The sequence below is a fragment of the Somniosus microcephalus genome, chromosome 28 (genome assembly GCF_052327205.1).
Source record: "Somniosus microcephalus isolate GS21.2 chromosome 28, FLI_Smic_1.0, whole genome shotgun sequence".
Taxonomy (NCBI): domain Eukaryota; kingdom Metazoa; phylum Chordata; class Chondrichthyes; order Squaliformes; family Somniosidae; genus Somniosus; species Somniosus microcephalus.
In genome coordinates this window covers 36,182,266-36,204,867 of record NC_141014.1, presented here as the reverse complement: position 1 = coordinate 36,204,867, position 22,602 = coordinate 36,182,266, and the positions used below count along the sequence as shown (strand labels likewise).

The window sequence follows — 22,602 nt, the reverse complement described above, 5'->3', positions numbered from 1 at the left end:
GCGGAACTTCATTGCATTCCAGGCTAGCAGCGACGGACAAGCCACGACTGCGGACCCCCCCGCCGACCCCGACCCCCGCGGACCCCCCCCCCCATGGACCGACGCCGACCCCCCCGTGGACCCCCGCCGACCCCGACCCCCGCGGACCCCCGCCGACCCACCTTCCGAAATCCGAAATTTTCCGAAAACCAAAACACGGCTGGTCCCGAGGTTTTCGGATAAAGGATAGTCTACCTGTAGTACAATGGGTGGGAATACACAGCCATGCACTTGTTTTAGGCACAGTGAAATAGGAGCAAGAGCACGCGGTTTCTGTAATGTTTTTTGTGTGCTATACATTTCATGTGAATCTCTGCTCTGTTGTCTGACTGCTAAGGTATTCTAATGTCTGTCTTTCCTTTTCTGTCTCTTTCCTCCCCCTTTTCTAACTCCTTGCCTCGTAGAATACACTAAGTCAGGAACTCTCTAACATCAAAAAAGTCCAGGAGGAAGTGATGCTCAACAAGGTATTTCCACTCTGCCCTTCTCCATCTGGGGCCACCTACGGCCAATAGTAACGCAACGTCCTGCCGTGGCAGGCCAAGGGTACGATGAACATCTGCTGGTTGCACAGGGAGGTTACCGGGCAATCGAGTGGCAGGACTGATTTACCCATTTAACGTGGCTGCGATGGGACTGACTATCCCTGTAACCAACTGTGTCCGTGATCACCCCCCCCCATTGTCGATTGATGTCTTGTGATGGGACTGCCCAGTCCCGTCATCCGGGTCGCCACTTCTGGTTGGACGTGTTCCTGGAGGTGTCATCACATGACCTCCAACCCCCCGCACTCCCGCCGTTGGCCGCCCAACATGTCCGTCCTCGTTTTTTTTTTAATTATTCGTTCCTGGGATGTGGGCATCGCTGGCAAGGCCGGGATTTATTACCCATCCCCTAATTGCCCCTTGAGAAGGTGGTGGTGGTGAGCCGCCGCCTTGAACCGCTGCAGTCCCGTGCGGTGGAGGTTTTCCTAGCGGTTTGCTTGACGACGCTGTCTGGGTTTCCGTCGGAAGCTTCTGTGAATGTTGACAAACGCGCCTCTGGAGCCGGTTGGGTTTTTTTGGCCCGTGTTTCTTTTTTTTTTGCGTTCTCCGGCATTTTGGCCGTGCGGCGGTGAGCAACTGCTTCCTCTTCGCAGGAGCAGCTAATGGCGGAGGTGGAGAGGATGCAGACCGAGCTGGAGCAGCTGAGGACCAAGACCGGGATTCGCGATGCCTACTCGAGGTAAACGGAATAATGCTGCGCTCGCGCTGAAACCGGATTTCTGTGTCGGCCATCGGCCGGAGACGTGCGAGCGATGGCTGCTGCTCCCCCTGTGCCGGTGACCAGTCGAACCTCGCCCAGAGCTCCATCTGTGGTCCTCCCCTCCCGACAGAACCGTAACCAGAGGGTCGCCAACGCTGGTCGGGCGGATTGCTGGAGGTTTCCTCACATGATCTCGAACCGCCCCGCCCCCCCCAACACTCCTGCTATTGGTCCATCCTCCCACGGCCAATTGGGAAACCGAGCCGGCTCTTTGTTACCTGATTTGAATTAATATTGGCCGTCAGTGAAACCGTCTTTTTTTCCCCCCTGCATCTCCAATATTTTTACAACAATATAGGAAACTCTTTTTTTATCCGGCACCGACGGGACCGGGATGGTGCCGGTTGATCAAAAAGTCCGGATTACAGAGAGGTATACTTACCAAGGTACGAGAGCCCCATACACGGCCACAGATCCAGGAGTCCCTGTTGCATAGCAACAGGTGCAGGAACCCCGGTTACACGGCCACAGATCCAGGAACCCCGGTTACACGGCCACAGATCCAGGAACCCCGGTTACACGGCCACAGATCCAGGAACCCCGGTTACACGGCCACAGATCCAGGAACCCCGGTTACACGGCCACCGATCCAGGAACCCCGGTTACACGGCCACAGATCCAGGAACCCCGGTTACACAGCCACCGATCCAGGAACCCCGGTTACATGGCCATAGATCCAGGAACTGCCACTAATATGAAGTAAAACTTACCTGAACCTACTCCTGAATTTTGCCGGTTAAGAGAGATTTCCGGTTATTTAGGTGCCGGTATAAAGAGAGTTTCCTGTAAATGAACGTATGCGAGGAAAAAAAACCCAATTTTTTCTTCGATTTGCCCCTGTAATTTTTCTCCCGGGCGTTGCTCACGGCGGGAGACTAATCTGTGATTCCTGGTGACTCCTGTATGTAACCAATTCCACTGGATCCTTCACCAGTCCTCACCCACCATCACCAGACCCAGTCGAGGCTCAGTGTGTATATCTGCAAAGGGGGGTCAGTTTTAAACGCCTTGTTTTTTTTTTTACTACGTTAAAGGCGCTGTATAAATGCAACTTGTTGTTGTTGAAGAGGAAACGGGGAGCCTTTTCTTCCCAACCACCCCATTCCCTGCCCCCCACAGGGATTTCCTGGGGCTTCTTGGCAATACGTCGGTGAAGCTGTTTGTCGGGGCCCAGCATGGGGTAGCTGGAGAAAGCTGTCGCAACGGCCTACCCCAAACTGGCGGGCAAGGCCGAAGACTCTGCCATTTTGGGGCAGCCCCTAGAGGAAATTCTAGCCTGGTTGGTCTTTCTCGGTGACCGGTTCTTGAACAATGGCCGTTTTCCAACCCACCGACGAGGGCTGTGAATTCTACCCCAACCCAAGGCAGGCCAGTGAAACTCACTCCCTGAATAAATAATTGAAATACGCACAGGTTTGCTTTATGCCTTGGATCTGCGCGTCCATCGCGCTGCTATTTGTTGCTTTCTCTTTTGGAATGACAGGTCACTCCCAGGCAGCGCGTCAGAGCTGCGATACTCTCACAGCTCCGGCATTCCCATGGGCAGCCAGGTGGACATCTACAGCACCACAGGGGTCCTTCGAAGATCCCATAAAGGACGCTGGGCGGCGCTTAAGGATGACCCCTCGAAGGTAAGATGGTCGATTAGGCGCTTATAAAGCCGTTCGCCACCAGAATCCCGGTGACAAACCTTCGCGTGCATTGCATGTTAGGCAGCGCTAGATGTCGCTAGCGAGCGTTTAGAATGGGCCGTTTGCGGCAAAATGCTCTTGACAGCCTCGGAGCAGAGAAGTCTGAGGGGAGATTTAACAGAGGTGTTCAAAATTATGAGGGGCTTTGATAGAGTAAGTGAGGAGACACTGTTTCCACTGGCAGGGGGGGCGGTAACCAATGTTCCATCTACTTTTTGGGAGGGGGCGCAGGGCCCCTTTAAGGGCCCATTCAGATTGTGGAGCCAACTAGCCGCCTATGCAGGAGCACCAGCCAGTTAACGGGAGCATTGTCGGTAACCAGCGGACACAGATTTAAGGTAATTGGCAAAAGAACCAGAGGGGGAGAATTTTTTTTTTTTACGCGGCGCGTTGTTGTGATCTGGAACGCGCTGCCCGAAAGGGCGATGGAAACAGATTCAGTAGCAACTTTCAAAAGGGGAATTGGGACAAATACTCAAAGGAAAATCTTGCGGGGCCACGGAGAAAGAGCGGGGGGGTGAGTGGGACTAGTCGGAACGCTCTTTCACGGAGTCGGCACAGGCACGATGGGCCGAATGGCCGCCTTCTGGCGCTGTAAGGTTGTACGGAAAGCTGGTGTCGGTTAGAAGCACTGCCTATCAAAAAGCAGTCTGTGAAATTGGCTCAAGTGGTTCTGAACGTCAGCAACTCTCCGAAGTTGCAGGCGATGTCCTCGATCAGCAGTATTTTCCAAGTGGAATTACTTTGACTGAGCCGTGTGTACTCGTCCATTTGCGGAGCCCGGCACTGACGCAGGGTTGGTTGTCGTGTCAGCAAATGTGCGGCAAAGTCGGTGGTTTCTGCCACGTAGAATAGAATAGAATCACACAGTGCAGAAGGAGGCCATTTGGCCCATTGTGCCTTTTTAAAAATTCGCTTATGCAATCAGGGCATCGCTGGTAAGGCCAAGCATTTATTGCCCATCCCGAGTTGCCCCTTGAGAAGGTGGTGCTGAGCCACCTTCTTGAACCACTGCAGTCCGTGTGGTGTAGGTGCTCCCACAGTGCCGATAGGGAGGGAGTGCCAGGATTTTGATCCAGCGACGATGAAGGATCGGACGATACACTTCTAAGTCAGGATGGTGTGTGACTTGGAGGGGAACTTGGAGGTGGCGGTGTTCCCGTGCGCCTGCTGCCCTTGTCCTTCTAGGTGGAAGAGGTCGCAGGTTTGGGAGGTGCTGCCGAAGAAGCCTTGGCGAGTTGCTGCAGTGCATCTTGTAGATGGTACACACTGCAGCCACAGTGCGCAGTGGTGGAGGGAGTGAATGTTTAAGGTGGTGGCTGGGGTGCCGATCAAGCGGGCTGCTTTGTCCTGGATGGTGTCGAGCTTCTTGAGTGTTGTTGGAGCTGCACTCATCCAGGCAAGTGGAGAGTATTCCATCACACTCCTGACTTGTGCCTTGTAGATGGTGGAAAGGCTTTGGGGAGTCAGGAGGTGAGACACTCGCCTGTATTTCTTAAGGCTAAAGGGATCAAGGGATATGAGGAGAAGGCAGGGACAGGGTACTGAATTTAGATGATCGGCCATGATCTCATTAAATGGCGGAGCAGGCTCGAGGGGCCGAATGGCCACTCCTGCTCCTATCTTCTATGTTTCTATGTGCCGGCTCTCTGAACGAGCTCTCCAATTAGTCCCCGCTCTTTCCCCACAGCCGTGCAAATTTTCCCCTTTTCATGCATTTGTCCAATTCCCTTTTGAAAGTTACTATTGAGTCTGCTTCCACCGCCCTTTCAGGCAGCGCGTTCCAGATCACAACAACTCGCTGCGTTAAAAAAAAAAAAATCTTCTCGTCTCCTCCCCCGCCACCCCCACTGGCTTTTTTGCCAATTATCTTTCAAATGTGCAGGAACTCATGGCCATGTTTAAGAGTCTCAGTCAGCCTGCTGAGGAGTTCGCACAGGTGGAGTCTCGATTTGCCCGATTATGGAGTCCCTGCAGGGGCACAGTCCACGCGCCCAAGCCCTCGAGGCTCTGCCGCTGGTTGGTTGGCAAGAGCCCAAGCTTCGAATGATACAGCACAGAAGGAGGCCATTTGGCCTGTTGAAACGGACTCTTTTGGTCCTCAATCTGGTTCAGTACAAACACTGAGTCGAATACTGGTTGAGTTCAACAGTTTTTATTCCGTCATCCCGGGAGACTTACTCTGATACAGCACAGTCCTGACTCCAGAAGAGTCCGACAGGTTAAACCAGAGCAAGCAATCTTTCATACAGTGTGCCACATTATTATACTTGCATTTGAGAAGACATTAACACATCGTACAGTCTGCACCAATCCTGAGCTGTACACGTATACATTTAATTTGATTTCCTGGCCTGGCAGTATGAAACAAAGAAGTCACATTTCACTGAATGGTTTATAGTTAAGTAAATATCCTGGTAATGGTTTCATGATCACCTAATCATTATGGTAATGCGTTTGCAATCATGGTAATGTGTTTTCTGATCGCCTATTGTCTGTATAACCTCTGCACTCCGCCCTACACTGTTTCCACCAGTAAGGTGTGACATCGTGGGTGCCAGCCATATTAGCAGCCACAGATCAGTTTAGCTTCTTTTATTTTACTTCCTGCTGCCTTCACAGTTTCTTGAGTTAACATGATCATTTCTTACAATATGCAAGTGACTCAGCGATGTCGACATTTCACCACCACTTTATGCTGACAGGATCCTCCATTTTAGATTGACAGGGTCCTTGGCTATGCGAAGCGAGTTGTTACCATATTTTGCATTCTATATCCTCAGGCCCATCGTGTCCATGCCGGCTCTTTGAAAGAGCTCTCCAATTAGTCCCGCTCCCCCCTTGCTCTTTCCCCATAGCCCCTGCAAATGTTTCCTTTTCAAGTATTTATCCAACTCCCCTTTTGCAAGTTATTATTGAATCTTAGGAGAGCGCAGGTTCTGCTGTGGTTTAACGCGCTTAACCCACGAGCTACCAACCAGTACAAAGCACTGGCAAGCTTCCTGCCGCTCGTCCAGCCAGGATCACCTATGGGCAGCACGGTGGCATAGTGGTTAGCACTGTTGCCTCACAGCGCCAGGGACCCGGGTTCAAATCCGGCCTCGGGTGACTGTGTGGAGTTTGCACATTCTCCCCGTGTTTGCGTGGGTTTCCTCCGGGTGCTCCGGTTTCCTCCCACAGTCCAAAGCTGTGCGGGTTAGGTTGCTTGGCCATGATAAAAAATTGACCCTTAGTGTTAGGGGGGATTAAATATGTGGGGTTACGGGGATAGGGCTTGGGTGGGATGGCTGTCGGTGTAGGGACCGGGTGCTAGGGTTTGGATGATCAGCCATGATCTCGTTGAATGGCGGAGCAGGCTCGAAGGGCCGAATGGCCTACTCCTGCTCCTATCTTCTATGTTTCTATGTCATTGGCTTACACTGTTGACATTTCTGCCTGAGAGAGGGAGGAAGTTCTGATAGCCCTGCCTTCCCCCTTCCTGGGGCAGAGGTCAGTTCTCTGAGCGTGACTCGGGTTACTGAAGTAAAACCTGGTGCGAGGAGGACCCCAAAAATCCTGAGAGTTCAGCGGAAACCTGGCGGGCGGGCAATTAAAATCACCCTCCTGGGTTCTTACCCGTCCGAAAGCCGGCGTGATCGCAACATCTGCAATTTTAACCCGCTCTCCTGAGCAGGCAGCAAGAACAGGCGCCCGGAGCCAACGGGGTCCTTCTTTACATCGGCACGTTGCGGCCCGATGACATCATTGAGGCCCGACTTTAATTTTAACTCTGGCCTGAGCGGGGAATCTGCCTGGAGTTAAAATCGGGGCCATTTTAATTCTACTGCAGAAGTAGAGAGGGAAGCTCTCTTACTCTTGCTGTTACATAAAAGAAATTCGTTGCCGAGTGTAAAAACACAAAAGGCCTTTTAGTCTTCAGAGGGTAGTAGCTATGGAGAGCCTTGGGGAGGAGGTTGAACACCGATGTTGTTAAGAACATAAGAAATAGGAGCAGGAGTCGGCCACATGGCCCCTCGAGCCTGCTCCGTCATTCAATAAGATCATGGCTGATCATCGACCTCATCTCCACTTTCCCGCCCGATCCCCATATCCCTTGATTCCCCTAGAGTCCAAAAATCTATCGATCTCGGCCTTGAATATACTCAACGACTCAGCATCCACAGCCCTCTGGGGCAGAGAATTCCAAAGATTCACAACCCTCTGAGTGAAGAAATTCCTCCTCATCTCAGTCTTAAATGGCCGACCCCTTATCCTGAGACTGTGACCCCTAGTTCTGGACTCTCCAGCCAGGGGAAACAACCTCTCAGCATCTACCCTGTCAATCCCTCTCAGAATAAGAACATATGTTTCAATGAGATCACCTCTCATTCTTCTAAACTCCAGAGAGTATCGGCCCAATCTACACAATCTCTCCTCATAGGACAGTCCTCTCATCCCAGGAATCAATCTAGTGAACCTTTGTTGCACCGCCTCCAAGGCAAGTATATCCTTCCTTAGATAAGGAGACCAGAACTGTGCACAGTACTCCAGGGGTGGTCTCACCAAGGCCCTGTACAATTGTAGCAAGACTTCCTTACTCTTATACTCCAACCCCCTTGCAATAAAGGCCAACATGCCATTCGCTTTCCTTATTGTAAGACATACCCTTGAGTATAAAGAGATTAAGGGGTGATCAGATCGAAATGTGAAAAGAATTCGATAGGATAGATACAGAGAAACTATTTCCTCTGGTGGTGGAGTTGAGAAAAACAGGGCATAACCTTAAAATTAGAGCCAGGCCATTCAGGAGTGAAATCAGGAAGCATTTCTTCACACAAAGGGCAGTGAAAATCTGGAACACTCTCGCCCAAAAGCTGTGGATGCTGGGGAACAGTTGGAACTTTCCAGACTGAGATTGATAGATTTTTGTACGGTTAGGATAGCGAGGGACTTGGAGCAAAGGCGGGATAATAGAGTTAAGGCGTGGGTCAGCCACGATCTGATTGAATGGCGGAGCAGGCCTGAGGGGCTGAATGGCCTCCTCCTGTTCCTAATGTTACTGTGCTACTAAATATTAACGGGATGTGTGTGTCTCTCTCCTTCTCTCACTCACGCCCTCTCAACCCTCTCTTCCTGCTTCCGTACGGACTCTGCAGCATGTAAGTGTACCGACCGATCGATGGATTCCGGTGTAGCGTATCGCGCGCTTGCTAGTGTGGACCAGGCTGTCCTCCGTTAGTGCTGATGACCCCCAACACTGTACAGCGAACTGGAGTGATGTCATTTGCAGGAAGGCTGGCGGCAGCCTGTGCTCCGCACTAGCCTTGTGTCCCTTTTCAATCCCCGCGAAGCCCAGACTGTCCCTGGCCAATCGTCGCAGGATGGTTTCATCTCAGGATTTGGCTGTTGTTTAACAAAATAAAGATTTCCTTTTTTTTTTGGCATCATTCTTTTTCTCTCCTGATGTTTCTTGTATTGAGACTGGTGTTTGTTCAATGGGAATGTGCCCCTGATATACGATCAGCGTGGGATAGTCCAATGCACCTCCATTTAGCGAGCATCTTTGACAGAAACCTTGGAAGGGGCTTGCCTGGCCTCGTGGTCCCATAGACCCTGTCCCCTCATTACGTGTAAGTCTGGACGGTGTGTCATCGGCCTCCAGTCTGGCGCAGAGCTCGGTTCCCTGAGCCTCACTCGCTTACTGAAGTATAACCTGATATTTTTTTTTAATTCGCTTATGCGATGTGGGCGTCGCTGGCAAGGCCCGCATTTATTGCCCATCCCTAATTGCCCTCGAGAAGGTGGTGGTGAGCCGCCTTCTTGAACCGCTGCAGTCCGTGTGGCGAAGGTGCTCCCACAGTGCTGTTAGAGAGGGTGTTCCAGGATTTTGATCCAGTGATGATGAAGGAACGGCCGATATACGCCCTAGTCGGGGTGGTGTGTGACTTGGAGGTGGTGGTGTTCCCATGCGCCTGCTGCCCTTGTCCTTCTAGGTGGTAGAGGTCGCTGGTTTGGGAGGTGCTGCCGAAGAAGCCTTGGCGAGTTGCTGCAGTGCATCTTGTAGATGGTACACACTGCAGCCACGGTACGCCGGTGGTGGAGGGAGTGAATGTTTAAGGTGGTGGATGGGGTGCCAGTCAAATGGGCTGCTTTGTCCTGGATGGGGTCGAGCTTCTTGAGTGTTGTTGGAGCTGCAGTCATCCAGGCAAGTGGAGAGTATTCCATCACACTCCTGACTTGTGCCTTGTAGATGGTGGAAAGGCTTTGGGGAGTCAGGAGGTGAGACACTCGCCGCAGAATACCCAGCCTCTGACCTGCTCTTGTAGCCACAGTATTTATGTGGCTGGTCCAGTTTCATGAGTGTCGCGCTTCTTGAGTGTCGTTGCGTGTGTGTCTGGGAGTTGGATTCAGTGCAGTGCGAGTGTGGCACGGATATGTGTGTGTGTGTGTGTATTCGGGAGAACATTGTTGACAAGCACACTCGTACACACGGATGGATAAGAGCTGTAAATTGATACAAGCGCCATTGATTGGGAGCAAATTGTGTCGCTGATCCGTTTGCCCTGTGCGAGCAGGTGCAGACATTGAACGAGCAGGAATGGGAGCGAGCCCAGCAGGCCAGTGTCCTGGCCAATGTCGCCCAGGCGTTCGAGAGCGACGTGGACGGCTCGGACATCGACGACGATGACCGCGAGACCATATTCAGCTCTGCCGACATCCTGTCCCCGAGCGGGCAGACGGACGTCCAGACGCTCGCCCTGATGCTCCAGGAACAGCTGGAAGCCATCAACAAAGAAATAAGGTGAGCGCTTCACCTGCAGAAGTCTGGCCGCGTAAACGGTCGCGGGCACCGTCGAGCAGAATTTCCATTCATTCGTGAAGGGGTGTGTGTGTGTTTCAGTGAGGCCGTGAGTGAGTACGTGTGTGTGTACGTGTGTACATGTTCACCTGCTGATGAACTCACCAATGAATAGAAATGTTTCCTTTCTGGGGACCCGGGGATAACATTAAGTCTTCCAAGGAATGATGCAGTAATAAAAATGTGAAGAAAGAATAGGAAGCTCAGCTTAGATCACTGGCGGCCGACTCAAACTGCACTCTAATGCAAGGAAGCAGGTATATCGGCTGTGCAATACAAAGCCAGCACTCTCTTCCTAACACACACAGACACACACACACTCTATCTTTATTTCCCCTCTCTCTCTTTCCCTCTCTCTCTTGTCTCTCTATTTCCCCTCTCTCTCCCTCTCTCTATTTCCTCTCTCCCTCCCCCTCTATTTCCCTTTTCTCTCTCTCTCTCTATTTCCCCTCCCTCTCGCTTTCACTCTCTTTGCCTTTTCTCTCTCTCTTTCCCCTCTCTCGCTCACTCTCTCTTTCCTCTCTCCTCTCTATTTCCCTTCTCTCTCTCCCCTTTCTCTCTCTCCATCTATTTCCTCTCTCTCTCTCTGTCTCCCTCTCTATTTCCCCTCTCTGTTTATTCCCCCCTCTTTATTTCTCTCTCTCTCTGTTTTTTAATTTGATAGAGTAAGTAAGGAGAAGCTGTTTCCAGTGGCAGGAGGGTCGATAACCAGAGGGCACAGATTGAAGGTGATTGGCAAAAGAACTAAGGGAGCAATGAGGAGAATTTCTTTCACGTGGCGAGTTGTTGTGATCTGGAACGCGCTGCCTGAAAGGGCGGTGGAAGCAGATTCAATAGAAACTTTCAAAAGGGAATTGGATAAATGCTTGAAAAGGAAAAATATGTAGGACTCTGGGGAAAGAGCAGGGAGGAGTGGGACTGATTGGAGAGCTCATTCAAAGAGCCGGCACAGGCACGATGGGCTGAACGGCCTCTTTCTGTGCTGTGTGAGTCTATCATTCATCCTATCTGTTGTTACATTTGAAGCCGGGTCCCAAAAACCAGCAGCAGTGTCCGATTGTAGTACGTTACCTAACTGCCGGCCACAAAAGGGGATGTTGGAACTGCAGCAGCGCAGCAACAGTGCTGCAACAGTGCTGCAACAGTGCTGCGTGAAGGTGCGAGTTCCACCTCTAGAACTATGAGAGCGAACAGACAACCAGGGGAAGGAGGCCGGCAGAGAACGCACGGCGCTCCGTGAAAGTGACCAACCTGTTTTTGGTGAATGCCTGGCTGGTTTTGTTTGCTTTCAGGATGATCCAAGAGGAGAAGGAGACGACGGAACTGCGAGCGGAGGAGATCGAGAGCCGGGTGGGCAGCGGGACCCTGGAGGGGCCCCAGCCCGGCCGCTACCGCTCGGCCCCAACGCTCCCGCACTCCGTCACGGCTTCCACGCTGGCCAGCCCTTCGCCCCCAAACAGCGGGCACTCCACGCCCAGGCTGACGCCGCACAGCCCCGCCCGCGAGTGCGAGCGGCTCAGCGTCGGAAACACGGTACGTTTTCCACCTTCAGACGGAGCGACCCCACGCGCACACGAGGGTGAGAATCTTTTGCCGGACCGGGGTGGGGGGTGGAGGGGCCAGTCTAGGGCGGCGGGTGATGGGTGAACGGGACTCGGAGCGAGTTAGGACACGGGGGCAGCCGAGTTTTGGATGAGCTCATGTTTACGGAGAGTGGGAGGTCGGTCTGGAGAGCGTTGGAACAGTCTAATTAAGTTTTTTTTTTAAAGTAAATCAGATGCCGCGAAGCATCAGCAGAACAGACCGTTCACCCCTTCAGTTATAGTTAGGAGTAAATCAATAGAAGAAAGAAAGAGACAAAAGGAAAGAGAGAAAGAAAGAAAGAAACCTATGTAAAGGGGATGAGCTTTAACAAAACGTTATAGAGAAGTTCAAGCACTCCACTCTGGGGAGGAAGTGGTTAATGGGGCCTCTATCTCATTGAGGTACATAATGTGTCAGCCGTGGCTCAGTGGGCAGCATTCTCGCCTCTGAGTCAGAAGGTTGTGGGTTCAAGTCCCACTCCAGGGACTTGAGCACATAAAGCTAGACTGACACTCCCAGTGCGGTACTGAGGGAGCGCTGCACTGTCGGAGGTGCCGTCTTTCGGATGAAACATTAAACTGAGGCCCCGTCTGCTCTCCCAGGTGGATGTAAAAGATCCCATGGCCACTATTTGGAAGAAGAGCAGGGGGAGTTCTCCCCGGTGTCCTGGGGCCAATATTTATTCCTCAATCAACATCTAAAGCAGATTATCTGGTCATTTATCACATTGCTGTTTGTGGGAGCTTGCTGTGCGCAAATTGGCTGCCGCGTTTCCCACATTACAACAGTGACTATACTTCAAAAAAGTACTTCATTGGCTGTAAAGCGCTTCGGGGCGTGAAAGGAGCTATATAAATGCACGTCTTTCTATAATATATAAAATGTTGTAGTCAAAGCAAACACAGAATATGACTTCAAATAAAGCCAAGGAAGTGAAACTAGAAGCCGTGAATTGAAATTAGTGAAGGGTAGATTTTAAAACTGAGATTACGAAAGTGGTGAATGTTTGGAACAATTTGCCAGGTGCGGTATTAGAGGCAGAAGCGGTGGGGACATTTAAAGTGGAGATTGATGCGAGACCTGACTCGGGTTGCTAAAGGGAGGAGCGCTGATGGGCTGAATGGCCCTTTTTACTTGACCTGGACTTACAAGCCATTCCAATCAGGAGGACAAGTACAGGGAGCACTGATTGTCCAGAGAATCTGGTTGGTCTGCAGTTGCCCATGATGGCTTCCCATTGGGATATATTTACCTGCTTTGCCTCCGAACTGCCTATGTTCACTTTTTTGTCTACTTGTGGGGAAAATATCGCTTCCTTCTCTGCCCGATAAATGGACTACACAATTTTTACCAAGCGGTGTAACTTTATTGAATGAGGTATTGAGTTCCTGTGTACATACATGTCCTTAAGCTCCATCATGTAAAGACGATCCCATGTGCCACCTGGTATTGCATTCACACATTTCCTTTTTTTTTTCCTTCCACCGAAATCTTTAGCAACTCGCGGTTAAACGCCTGCCCTGTATATATCTCCTTCACTCCACATAAAACCAGCAAGATGTTGCATAGAATTACATAGAACACACAGCACGGAAACAGGCCAGTCGGCCCAACCAGTCTGTGCTATGTTCTTGCCGTAGCAATCCCTCTCGGGTACAAAAGCAAAATACTGCGGATGCTGGAAATCTGAAATCAAAACCGAAAATGCTGGAAATACTCAGCAGGTCAGGCAGCGTCTGTGGAGGGAGAAACAGAGTTAATGTTTCAGGTCGATGACCCTTCGTCAGAACTGGAAAAAGCTGGAGATGGAACAGGTTTTTAAGCAAGTGTAGGGGCAGCGAAAGGGGGGAGGGGAGGAAAGAACAGAAGGGAAGGTCTGTGATAGGATGGAAGGCAGGAGAGATTAAACGACAAAAGGGATGATGGTGCGAGGCAAAAGGAGATGGTAATGGGACAAGTTAAGAAACAAAAGATGGCTCTAGAAGAAGTGTAAATGGCACTGGCAGAATGATCGACAGCTGCCATGTGAGAGAGAAATAAAAATGGGAAAAAAAGATAGGGGCAGAGGGTATAGTCTGAAATTGTTGAACTCGATGTTGAGTCCAGAAGGCTGTAAAGTGCCGAATTGAAAGATGAGGTGCTGTTCCTCGAGCTTACGTTGAGCTTCATTGGAGCAGTGTAAGAGGCCGAGGACAGAGAGATCAGAGTGGGAGTGGAGCGGAGAATTAAAGTGACAGGCGACCGGAAGCTCGGGGTCACCCTTACGGACTGAACGGAGGTGTTCCGCAAAGCGGTCGCCCAATCTGCATTTGGTCTCCCCAAGATAGAGGAGACCACATCGTGAGCAGCGAATACAGTATACTAGATTGCAAGAAGTACAAGTAAATCGCTGTTTCAGCTGGAAGGAGTGTTTGGGGCCCTGGACAGTGGGAAGGAGGGAGGTATAAGGGGCAGGTGTTGCATCTCCTGTGCTCGCACGGGAAGGTGCCGGGCGAAGGGGAAGGGGTGTTGTCCCTCTCGGGTGTTGCGCATCTCCTGTCAGGACCTTGGCTGTGGTCGGTCTTGAGTTGACCTCCTCGATGACCCACTGTGAGGCTTCTGAGTACAGAGGAGGTTGGGGGGGTGGTGGGAGGGGGCCAAAAAGTCAATTGCAATTTCCAAATCGGGACCTCAGTGTCCTGGTCCATGGTCGAACTTCATGGCTTCTTTGTTGCTCCATCTCAGCGGGATAGATGGAATATTTGCCATTTATAGAACCTGACGGCAGTTTAGGTGCTAACCATCTGGGATGGCGTGAACAGATAAGAAATAAATTGTGCGCGTATGTCATCTGGATTTGGGATTATTACTTTCTCTACAGTATACAAGGGCAATTAACCCTTTATTTGTGGAAAGGGGCAAAATAAACCTCTAAAGGGCCGTGAATTTGGCCGATGGTTTTCCAGCAAGTGTGTTATCGATTGTTTTGGCAGTCATAAGCAAGGCTAGATTGTTTTTTATTCGTTCCTGGGATGTGGGCGTATTGCCCATCCCGAGTCACCCTTGAGAAGGTGGTGGTGAGCCGCCGCCGCCTTGAACCGCTGCAGTCCGTGTGGTGAAGGTGCTCCCACAGCGCTGTTCGGGAGGGAGTTCCAGGATTTTGACCCAGCGACGATGTTGAAGGAACGGCCGATATATTTCCAAGTCAGGATGGTGCGTGACTGGGAGGGGGAACTTGGAGGTGGCGGCGTTCCCATGCGCCTGCTGCCCCTTGTCCCTCTAGGTGGTGGAGGCCCGTGGGTTTGGGAAGCGATATCGAACTGGAAATATACCATCGTGTAGAGTGCTCCTTCTGAGATGGCCATGAGAAAAGTCCACTGCACCTGGATCATTCTGTGGCTGGCCTGGAAGTGCGTATTGCTGTAACTAGGCGGAAACAAATTATGTAGGAGAGTTGGACCTTGCCTCTGGGCCTGGGAATGCTGGAAATTGGTTAACTACATGAAGGAGAAAAAAATTGCAAATATGGGGATAGAACAGGGGAGTGGGACTAACTGGATTGCTCTTCGGAAGAGCCGCCGCAGGCCCGATGGGCCGAACGGCCTCCTGTTCGATGATTCGATGATGCTTTGGTGAAGTTGTTCATTTTTCCAAATCTGGCACCTTTTTTTTTTTGCCTCTTGTTGTTATTTGCCGGATGCTTTTCCTCCCTCAGAATTCTCTGACCCGAGAGGACTCCCGCGAGGACAAGCCCACCATCCAGTGCGAAACATCCCCGCCCCTGACGCCCCGGGCTGTCCGACTGGAGAGGGTCACCCAGGCTCTGCAGGCCAGCGCTCTGGATGACAATCGGGAGGTCCGCAGGTAAGCGACGGGCTTGAACGGGGCCTGGGGCTCTTTCTCCTCTAGAACAGAGAAGGCTGAGGGGGCGACCTGATGGAGGTCTTAAAAAAAAATGATGAAGGGGTTCGATAGGGTAGACGTAGAGAAGATGTTTCCACTTGTGAGCATAGACCAGAACTAGGGGCCATCAATATAAGATAGTCACTAATAAATCCAATCGGGAATTCAGGAGAAACTTCTTTACCCAGAGAGTGGTGAGAATGTAGAACTCGCTACCACAGGGAGTGGTTGAGGCGAATAGTATAGACGCATTTAAGGGGAAGCTGGACAAACACAAGAGGGAGAAGGGAATAGAGGGTTATGTTGATGGGGTGAGATGTAGAGGGGTGGGAGGAGGCTCGTGAGGAGCATAAACACCAGCAGGGACCAGTTGGGCCGAATGGCCTGTTTCGATGCTGTAAGTTCTATGCTGTGTAAGAATGTTAGGAAGCTTGGTCACGCTCCTGGAAGTACGTATTGCTGTAACTAGGCGGAAACAGATTATGTCGGAGAGTTGGACCTTGCCTCTGGGCCTGGGAATGCTGGAAATTGGTTAACTACATGAAGGAGAAAAAAATTGCAGGGATATGGGGACAGATCGGGGGGAGTGGGATGAACTGGATTGCTCTTCGGAAGAGCCGGCATAGACTCGATGGGCCGAACGGCTGTCGTCTCTGAACCTGTGGTGTCTGTAGTGGAGGCACCTGGAGTTGCTGTGGCTGCAGTGACGTTTCGTTCAGGGACGGCCTCTAGCTAGTGCACAGTGCGGAATGCGTTTATACCGTGACCGGGGAGTGGGACTGTGCTGGTTTCTTTGGGATTAATAGCAAGTTCTGTGCAGCACAACCTCTGACCGCTTTGGAGACAACACATGGCATTTGTTCCTATGGTGCCCGTGAGATGATGCTAATTATTTTTTCATAATTTCAGAAGGGATTTAAAACTGCCCCAGTGTCGATTTATCGGAATTCCCTTTTCTCCGCCACACCTCAGTCCCCCAGTGATGGGAGGGTGAGGGGAGGTGTAGGGAATCCTGCCCCCCACTGCCGAGTGCTGGAGGGCGCGAGGCAGCCCCCTTGGGTGACTCCCACCCCTCCTGTTGGCAGGTGCCCGGGTTCATTTTGCCACCTTGTGCAGCCAGGATCCAGGGAAATACGGACATCGATACCTATCCCGGCATGTGCCCCCACACCGTGCCGGTGCCAAAGATGCGCCATGGTGGCATCAGGTATGCCAGTGAGCTACTAGATGGCACCCACGGTACCTCGGTAAGATTCAGATCCCTTCAGGAGAGGAGGAAGGGAGAAAACCCTGATATCTTTTGCTACGGTTTTGTGGCTGGTGAGCTTTTACATTACATTGGATAGACAGCACAGAAACAGGCCATTCGGCCCAACCAGTCCATGCCGGCGTTTATGCTCCACTCGAGCCTCCTCCCGTCTTTCCCAGTTTGGCATAAAAATAAAACAAAAGAGGTGACTCAACCGTGGCTAACAAGGGAAACTAGGGATAGCATAAGATCCAAGGAGAGGACATATAAATTGGCCAGAAAAAGCAGTAAACCTGAGGATTGGGAGCAGTTTAGGATTCAACAAAGGAGGACAAAGGGATTAATTAAGAAGGGGAAAATAGAATATGAGAGTAAGCTTGCAAGGAACATAAAAACTGACTGTAAAAGCTTTTATAGATATGTGAAGAGAAAAAGATTGGTGAAGTCAAGCGTAGGTCCCTTGCAGTCCGAATCAGGGGAATTTATAATGGGGAACAAAGAAATGGCAGACCAATTAAATACATATTTTGGTTCTGTCTTCACAAAGGATGACACAAATAACCTCCCAGAGATGTCAGGGAACATAGGGTCTGATGAAAGGGAGGAACTGAAAGAAATCAGTATTTGTAGGAAAATGGTGTTAGGGAAATTGATGGGATTGAAGGCCGATAAATCCCCAGGGCCTGATAATCTACATCCTAGGGTACTTAAGGAAGTGGCCCTTGATGCGCTATTAATTACTCAAAAGACTGAGGTTAAGCGAGTAACTAACAGGCTTTTATTAACAAGAGAATGAAGGTGTGCCTCGAGTGGTCGACCAGTCCAGAATACAGAGGGACTGTGGAGCAGTCACCTTTATACCTGGACTCGTGGGAGGAGTCAGCCGAGGCATGTACAGACATGTACACAGTGGAATACAAACACCCACACAGGCAGGTATAACAGTGGTTTACCACATTCACCCCTTGTTTAAAAATGAGTCCGGCGGGGTGAAGTGTATTAAAAGTTTGTGTATTGGAGTCTCTCCGGAGGTCTTGTCTGCCGCTGTGATCGACGTGGCGATGGCAGGGGTAGTGAAGCTTCCGGCGTCGAGTCCCGCGTAGGCTGGGGCACTGGTGTGTAGTACTCGTGGGTGTCGAGCGGGTCGCGGGGCCCAGGCGTGCCGTCTGCTGGGGTTGGATATTGGATCGTGGGGGGGGGGTGGTAGTGGGTAGTGGGTTACTGGGGCCCCCGAGGGTGCGAGGTCTCGTATGGAGACTGTGTCCTCCCGCCCGTCTGGGTACGCAATGTAAGCATACTGGGGGTTGGCGTGGAGGAGGTCGACCCTCTCGACCAGGGGGTCCGTTTTATAGGTCCTCACGTGTCTTCTCAGTAGGACCGGCCCTGGGGACGTCAGCCATGGCGGTAGCGATGTCCCCGATGTGGACTTCCTTGGGAAGACAAACATTTTCTCATGAGGGGTGGCGTTAGTGGCAGTGCAGAGCAGTGACCGAATAGAGTGGAGCGCATCGGGGAGCACATCCTGCCAGTGGGAGGTCGGAAGGCCCCTAGACTTTAAGGCTAGCAGGGCGGCCTTCCAAACTGTCGCATTCTCTCTTTCCACCTGTCCGTTCCCCCGGGGGTTGTAACTGGTGGTCCTGCTTGTGGCAATACCCCTAGCGAGCAGGTACTGGCGGAGTTCGTCGCTCATAAACGATGAGCCCCGGTCGCTATGGATATAGCTGGGGAAACCGAACAGGGTGAAGAGGTCGTTCAGACATTTAATGACCGTGGCACTGGTCATGTCCGGGCAGGGGATGGCGAACGGGAAACTGGAGTACTCATCAATAATGTTGAGGAAGTACACATTGCGGTCGGAGGAGGGGAGAGGCCCTTTAAAACCAACGCTCAGGCACTCGAAGGGGCGAGTGGCTTTTATCAGGTGAGCCCTGTCTGGTCTATAAAAGTGCGGTTTGCACTCAGCGCAGACTTGGCAGTTCCTGGTCATGGTCCTGACCTCCTCAATGGAGTAAGGCAGGTTGCGGGCCTTGATGAAGTGGAAGAACCTGGTGACCCCCGGGTGGCAGAGGTCATTGTGGAGGGCCCGCAGTCTATCGATCTGCACGCTGGCGCAGGTGCCACGCGATAGAGCATCCGGGGGTTCATTGAGCTTCCCGGGCCGGTACAAGATCTCGTAATTGTAGGTGGAAAGTTCGATTCTCCACCTCAAGATCTTGTCGTTTTTTGATTTTGCCCCTCTGCTTGTTGTTAAACATAAAAGCAACTGAACGCTGGTCAGTGAGCAGGGTAAATCGTTTTCCGGCCAGGTAGTGCCTCCAATGACGCACAGCCTCCACAATAGCCTGGGCCTCCTTCTCAACAGCGGAGTGTCTGGTCTCCGGGCCCTGGAGGGTTCGTGAAAAGAAGGCCACGGGTCTCCCCGCCTGATTAAGGGTAGCGGCCAGGGCAAAGTTGGACGCGTCGCTTTCCACCTGGAAGGGGATGGATTCGTCCACTGCGTGCATGGTGGCTTTGGCAATGTCTTCCTTGATACGGTGGAAGGCTAAGCGGGCCTCTGCCGTCAAGGGAAAAGAGGTGGACTTGATCAGCGGACGGGCCTTGTCCGCATAGTAGGGGACCCACTGGGCGTAATAGGAGAAAAACCCTAGGCACCTCTTCAGGGCCTTGAGGCAGTGGGGCAGTGGGAGTTCCATAAGGGGACGCATCCAGTCGGGGTCGGGACCGATGACTCCGTGTTCCACAACACAGCCAAGGATGGTGAGGCGGGTTGTGCAGAATATGCACTTCTCCTTGTTATACGTCAGGTTCAGGAGTTGGGCGGTGCGGAGGAATTTTTCGAGGTTTGCGTCATGGTCCTGCAAGTCATGGCCGCAGATGGTCACATTGTCCAGATATGGGAAAGTGGCCTGCAACGCATTTTGATCGACCATCCGGTCCATCTCCCTTTGGAAGACGGAGACCCCGTTGGTGACGCCAAAGGGAACCCTAAGGAAGTGATAGAGGCGGCCGTTTGCCTCAAAGGCAGTATACTGGCGGTCCTCAGGGCGGATAGGGAGCTGGTGGTACGCTGATTTCAGGTCAATGGTCGAGAAGACGCGGTACTGCGCGATCTGGTTGACCATATCAGCTATGCGGGGAAGTGGGTAAGCGTCCAGCAGGGTGTAGCGATTTATTGTCTGGCTGTAGTCGATGACCAGGCGCTGCTTCTCGCCGGTCTTAACGACCACAACCTGGGCTCGCCAGGGGCTGGTGCTGCCCTCAATAATCCCCTCCTTCAGGAGCCGCTCCACTTCGGTTTTAATGAAAACCCTGTCCCCGGCACTGTATCGCTTGCTCTTTGTGGCGATGGGCTTACAGTCGGGGGTGAGGTTAGCAAACAGTGGGGGGGGGGGGGGTGACTCTGAGTGTGGAGAGGTTGCACCTGGTGTGCGGCGGGCAATTTGGAAGCTGCTGGCTGCGGACTGTGAGTGGGGGGAGGGGTCCACCATACGCCATCGTAACACTTTTAAGGTGGCACTGAAAATCTAACCCCAGTAGAACGGCAGCGCAGAGGTGGGGCAGGACCAGAAGTTTAAAATTATCGTACACAGTCCCGTCTACTAAGAGTGTCACCACGCAGTAGCCGCCAATGTCCGCCGACTGGGACTCGGAGGCCATAGAAATCCGCTGGTGCGCAGGCAGGACTGGGAGACAGCAACGCCGCACCGTGTCGGGGTGGATGAAGCTCTCCGTGCTCCCAGAGTCAAAAAGGCAGGTTGTTTCGTGACTATTTACCTTAATGTCCATTGTGGACCGGGCCAGTTGGTGCGGTCTCGCTTGGTCCAGCGTAACGGAGGCCAGCGTAGGGGTCGGTGTGTCGCTGCGGGTATCAGATGAGGCGGTGTTGGGGGCCTGCTGCGTCCCGGCTGGCATCCAAGATGGCGGCGTCCATGATCCCCATGTGGCTGGAGGCGTCCAAAATGGCTGCTGTTCCGGTGGTTCGCACATGGCTGGGGAGGCCCAAGATGGCGGCCCGCACGGCCCACACGCGGCGCTGCTGGGGTTCGGGGTGGCTTTGGCCCTGCAGACGCTGGCGTAGTGTCCCTTCTTCCCGCAGCCCAAGCAGATCGCATTTTTCGCCGGGCAGCGCGCGCTCTGGTGTGTTTGGCCTGGCCACAGAAGTAGCATTTCTGGCCTTGGGACACTGCTGCGGTAGTTGGGCCGTTGCTGGGATGTGGCTGGGGTGGCACGGCGCTATGAGACAGTCCTACTGTGTCCCAGGCTGTCGTTCCCCGCGGCGTCCACGGTGCAGAGGAGTAGGCATCCATGCCCCGGTAGGCTGCGTCCAATGATAGTGCGAGTTCAGAGGCCTTGTTGAGGTCGAGGTCACTCTGCTCCAACAGTCGCTGTCGGGTGTAATTGGACCTGTGGCCCGCTACAAAAGCGTCCCGGATAAGTTCCTCTGTGTACACGGCGGCCTTTACATCCTTACAACCACAGGCCCGGCCAAGCACAGACAGTGCCTGAAGGTATTCTCGGTCGATTCCCCAGGTTGTTGTTTACGACTCCCCAGGAGGTGCCTGGCGTACACCTCGTTCACTGGGCGCGTGTACTGGTCCTTGAGGAGCTTGAGAGCAGCCGTGTACGAGGTCGCGTCCTGGATGACCGAGTACGCTCGGTGGTTCACTTTGGAGGTCAGGACATCCAGTTTGTCCTCATCCGATTTGACCGTTGCAGCAGAGGCGATCAGGAATCTTTCAAAGCACCTAAGCCAGTGAGCAAACTTGGTGGATGCGTCCGCCTCCCGATGGTCTAAGTCCAGGCATGCTGGTGTGAGGATCTTCTCCATTATAAAAAAATCTTGTTAATAAAATTGATGCGCTATTAATTACTCAAAAGACTGAGGTTAAGCGAGTAACTAACAGGCTTTTATTAACAAGAGAATGAAGGTGTGCCTCGAGTGGTCGACCAGTCCAGAATACAGAGGGACTGTGGAGCAGTCACCTTTATACCTGGACTCGTGGGAGGAGTCAGCCGAGGCATGTACAGACATGTACACAGTGGAATACAAACACCCACACAGGCAGGTATAACAGTGGTTTACCACAGCCCTAGAAATAGTAGATGCATTGCTGGTCATCTTCCAGAACTCGATAGGCTCTGGAACAGTACCCATGGATTGGAGGGTAGCTAATGTTACCCCACTATTCAAAAAAGGTGGTAGAGAGAAAACGGGGAATTACAGACCGGTAAGCCTGACCTCGGTAGTGGAGAAAATGCTAGAGCCCATTATAAAATATGTAATAGCAGAGCACTTGGAAAACAGTGACAGGATCGGACAAAGTCAGCATGGATTTACAAAAGGTAAATCGTGCTTGACTAATTGTGGTAAACCACTGTTTGTATTCCTGTTTGTCCTGTTTGTATTCCACTGTGTACATGCCTGGACATGCCTCGGCTGACTCCTCCCACAGGTCCTAGTATAAAGGTGACTGCTCCCCAGCCCTTAGTATCATGGACCGGTCGACCACGCGAGGCAGACCTCCATTCTGTTGTTAATAAAAGCCTTTAGTTACTCTTCTAACTCTCAGTCTTTTATGAGTAATTGATAGCGCATCACTAATCTACTGGAATTTTTTGAGGATGTAACTGGTAAAATAGATAAGGGAGAACCAGTGGATGTGGTGTATTTCGACTTTCAGAAGGCTTTCGATAAGGTCCCGCATAAGAGATTAGCGTGTAAAGTTAAGGCACGTGGGATTGGGGGCAAGGTATTGACTTGGATAGAGAACTGGTTGGCAGACAGAAAGCAAAGAGTTGGAATAAACGGGTCTTTTTCCGAGTGGCAGGCAGTGACTAGTGGGGTACCGCAGGGATCGGTCCTTGGACCCCAGCTATTCACAATATACATTAATGATCCAGACAAGGGAACTGGACGAGGATGCCGAGAAACTCCAGGATGATTCGGACAGGTTGGGTGATTGGGCAGAAGCATGGCAGATGCAATATAACGTGGATAAATGTGAGGTTATCCA

The 22,602-nt window shown here is 52.0% G+C and overlaps 1 protein-coding gene across 4 annotated transcripts in view; it reads left to right on the top strand.

Moving 5' to 3' along the window:
* LOC147099554 (liprin-alpha-3-like) overlaps positions 1 to 22,602 on the top strand; it is a 74,642-nt gene that overhangs the window by 23,440 nt on the left and 28,600 nt on the right. For 2 of the 4 annotated variants that reach the window (XM_085969795.1, XM_085969799.1), the window contains exons 9-14: positions 444 to 506; positions 1,178 to 1,263; positions 2,828 to 2,975; positions 9,590 to 9,816; positions 11,166 to 11,406; positions 15,152 to 15,300. In XM_085969795.1, the coding sequence (XP_085825921.1) occupies positions 444 to 506; positions 1,178 to 1,263; positions 2,828 to 2,975; positions 9,590 to 9,816; positions 11,166 to 11,406; positions 15,152 to 15,300 (914 nt within the window). Of the gene's footprint in view, positions 1 to 443; positions 507 to 1,177; positions 1,264 to 2,827; positions 2,976 to 9,586; positions 9,817 to 11,165; positions 11,407 to 15,151; positions 15,301 to 22,602 lie in introns of all 4 variants that reach the window. The other 2 variants (XM_085969796.1, XM_085969797.1) reach the window with 1 other exon arrangement.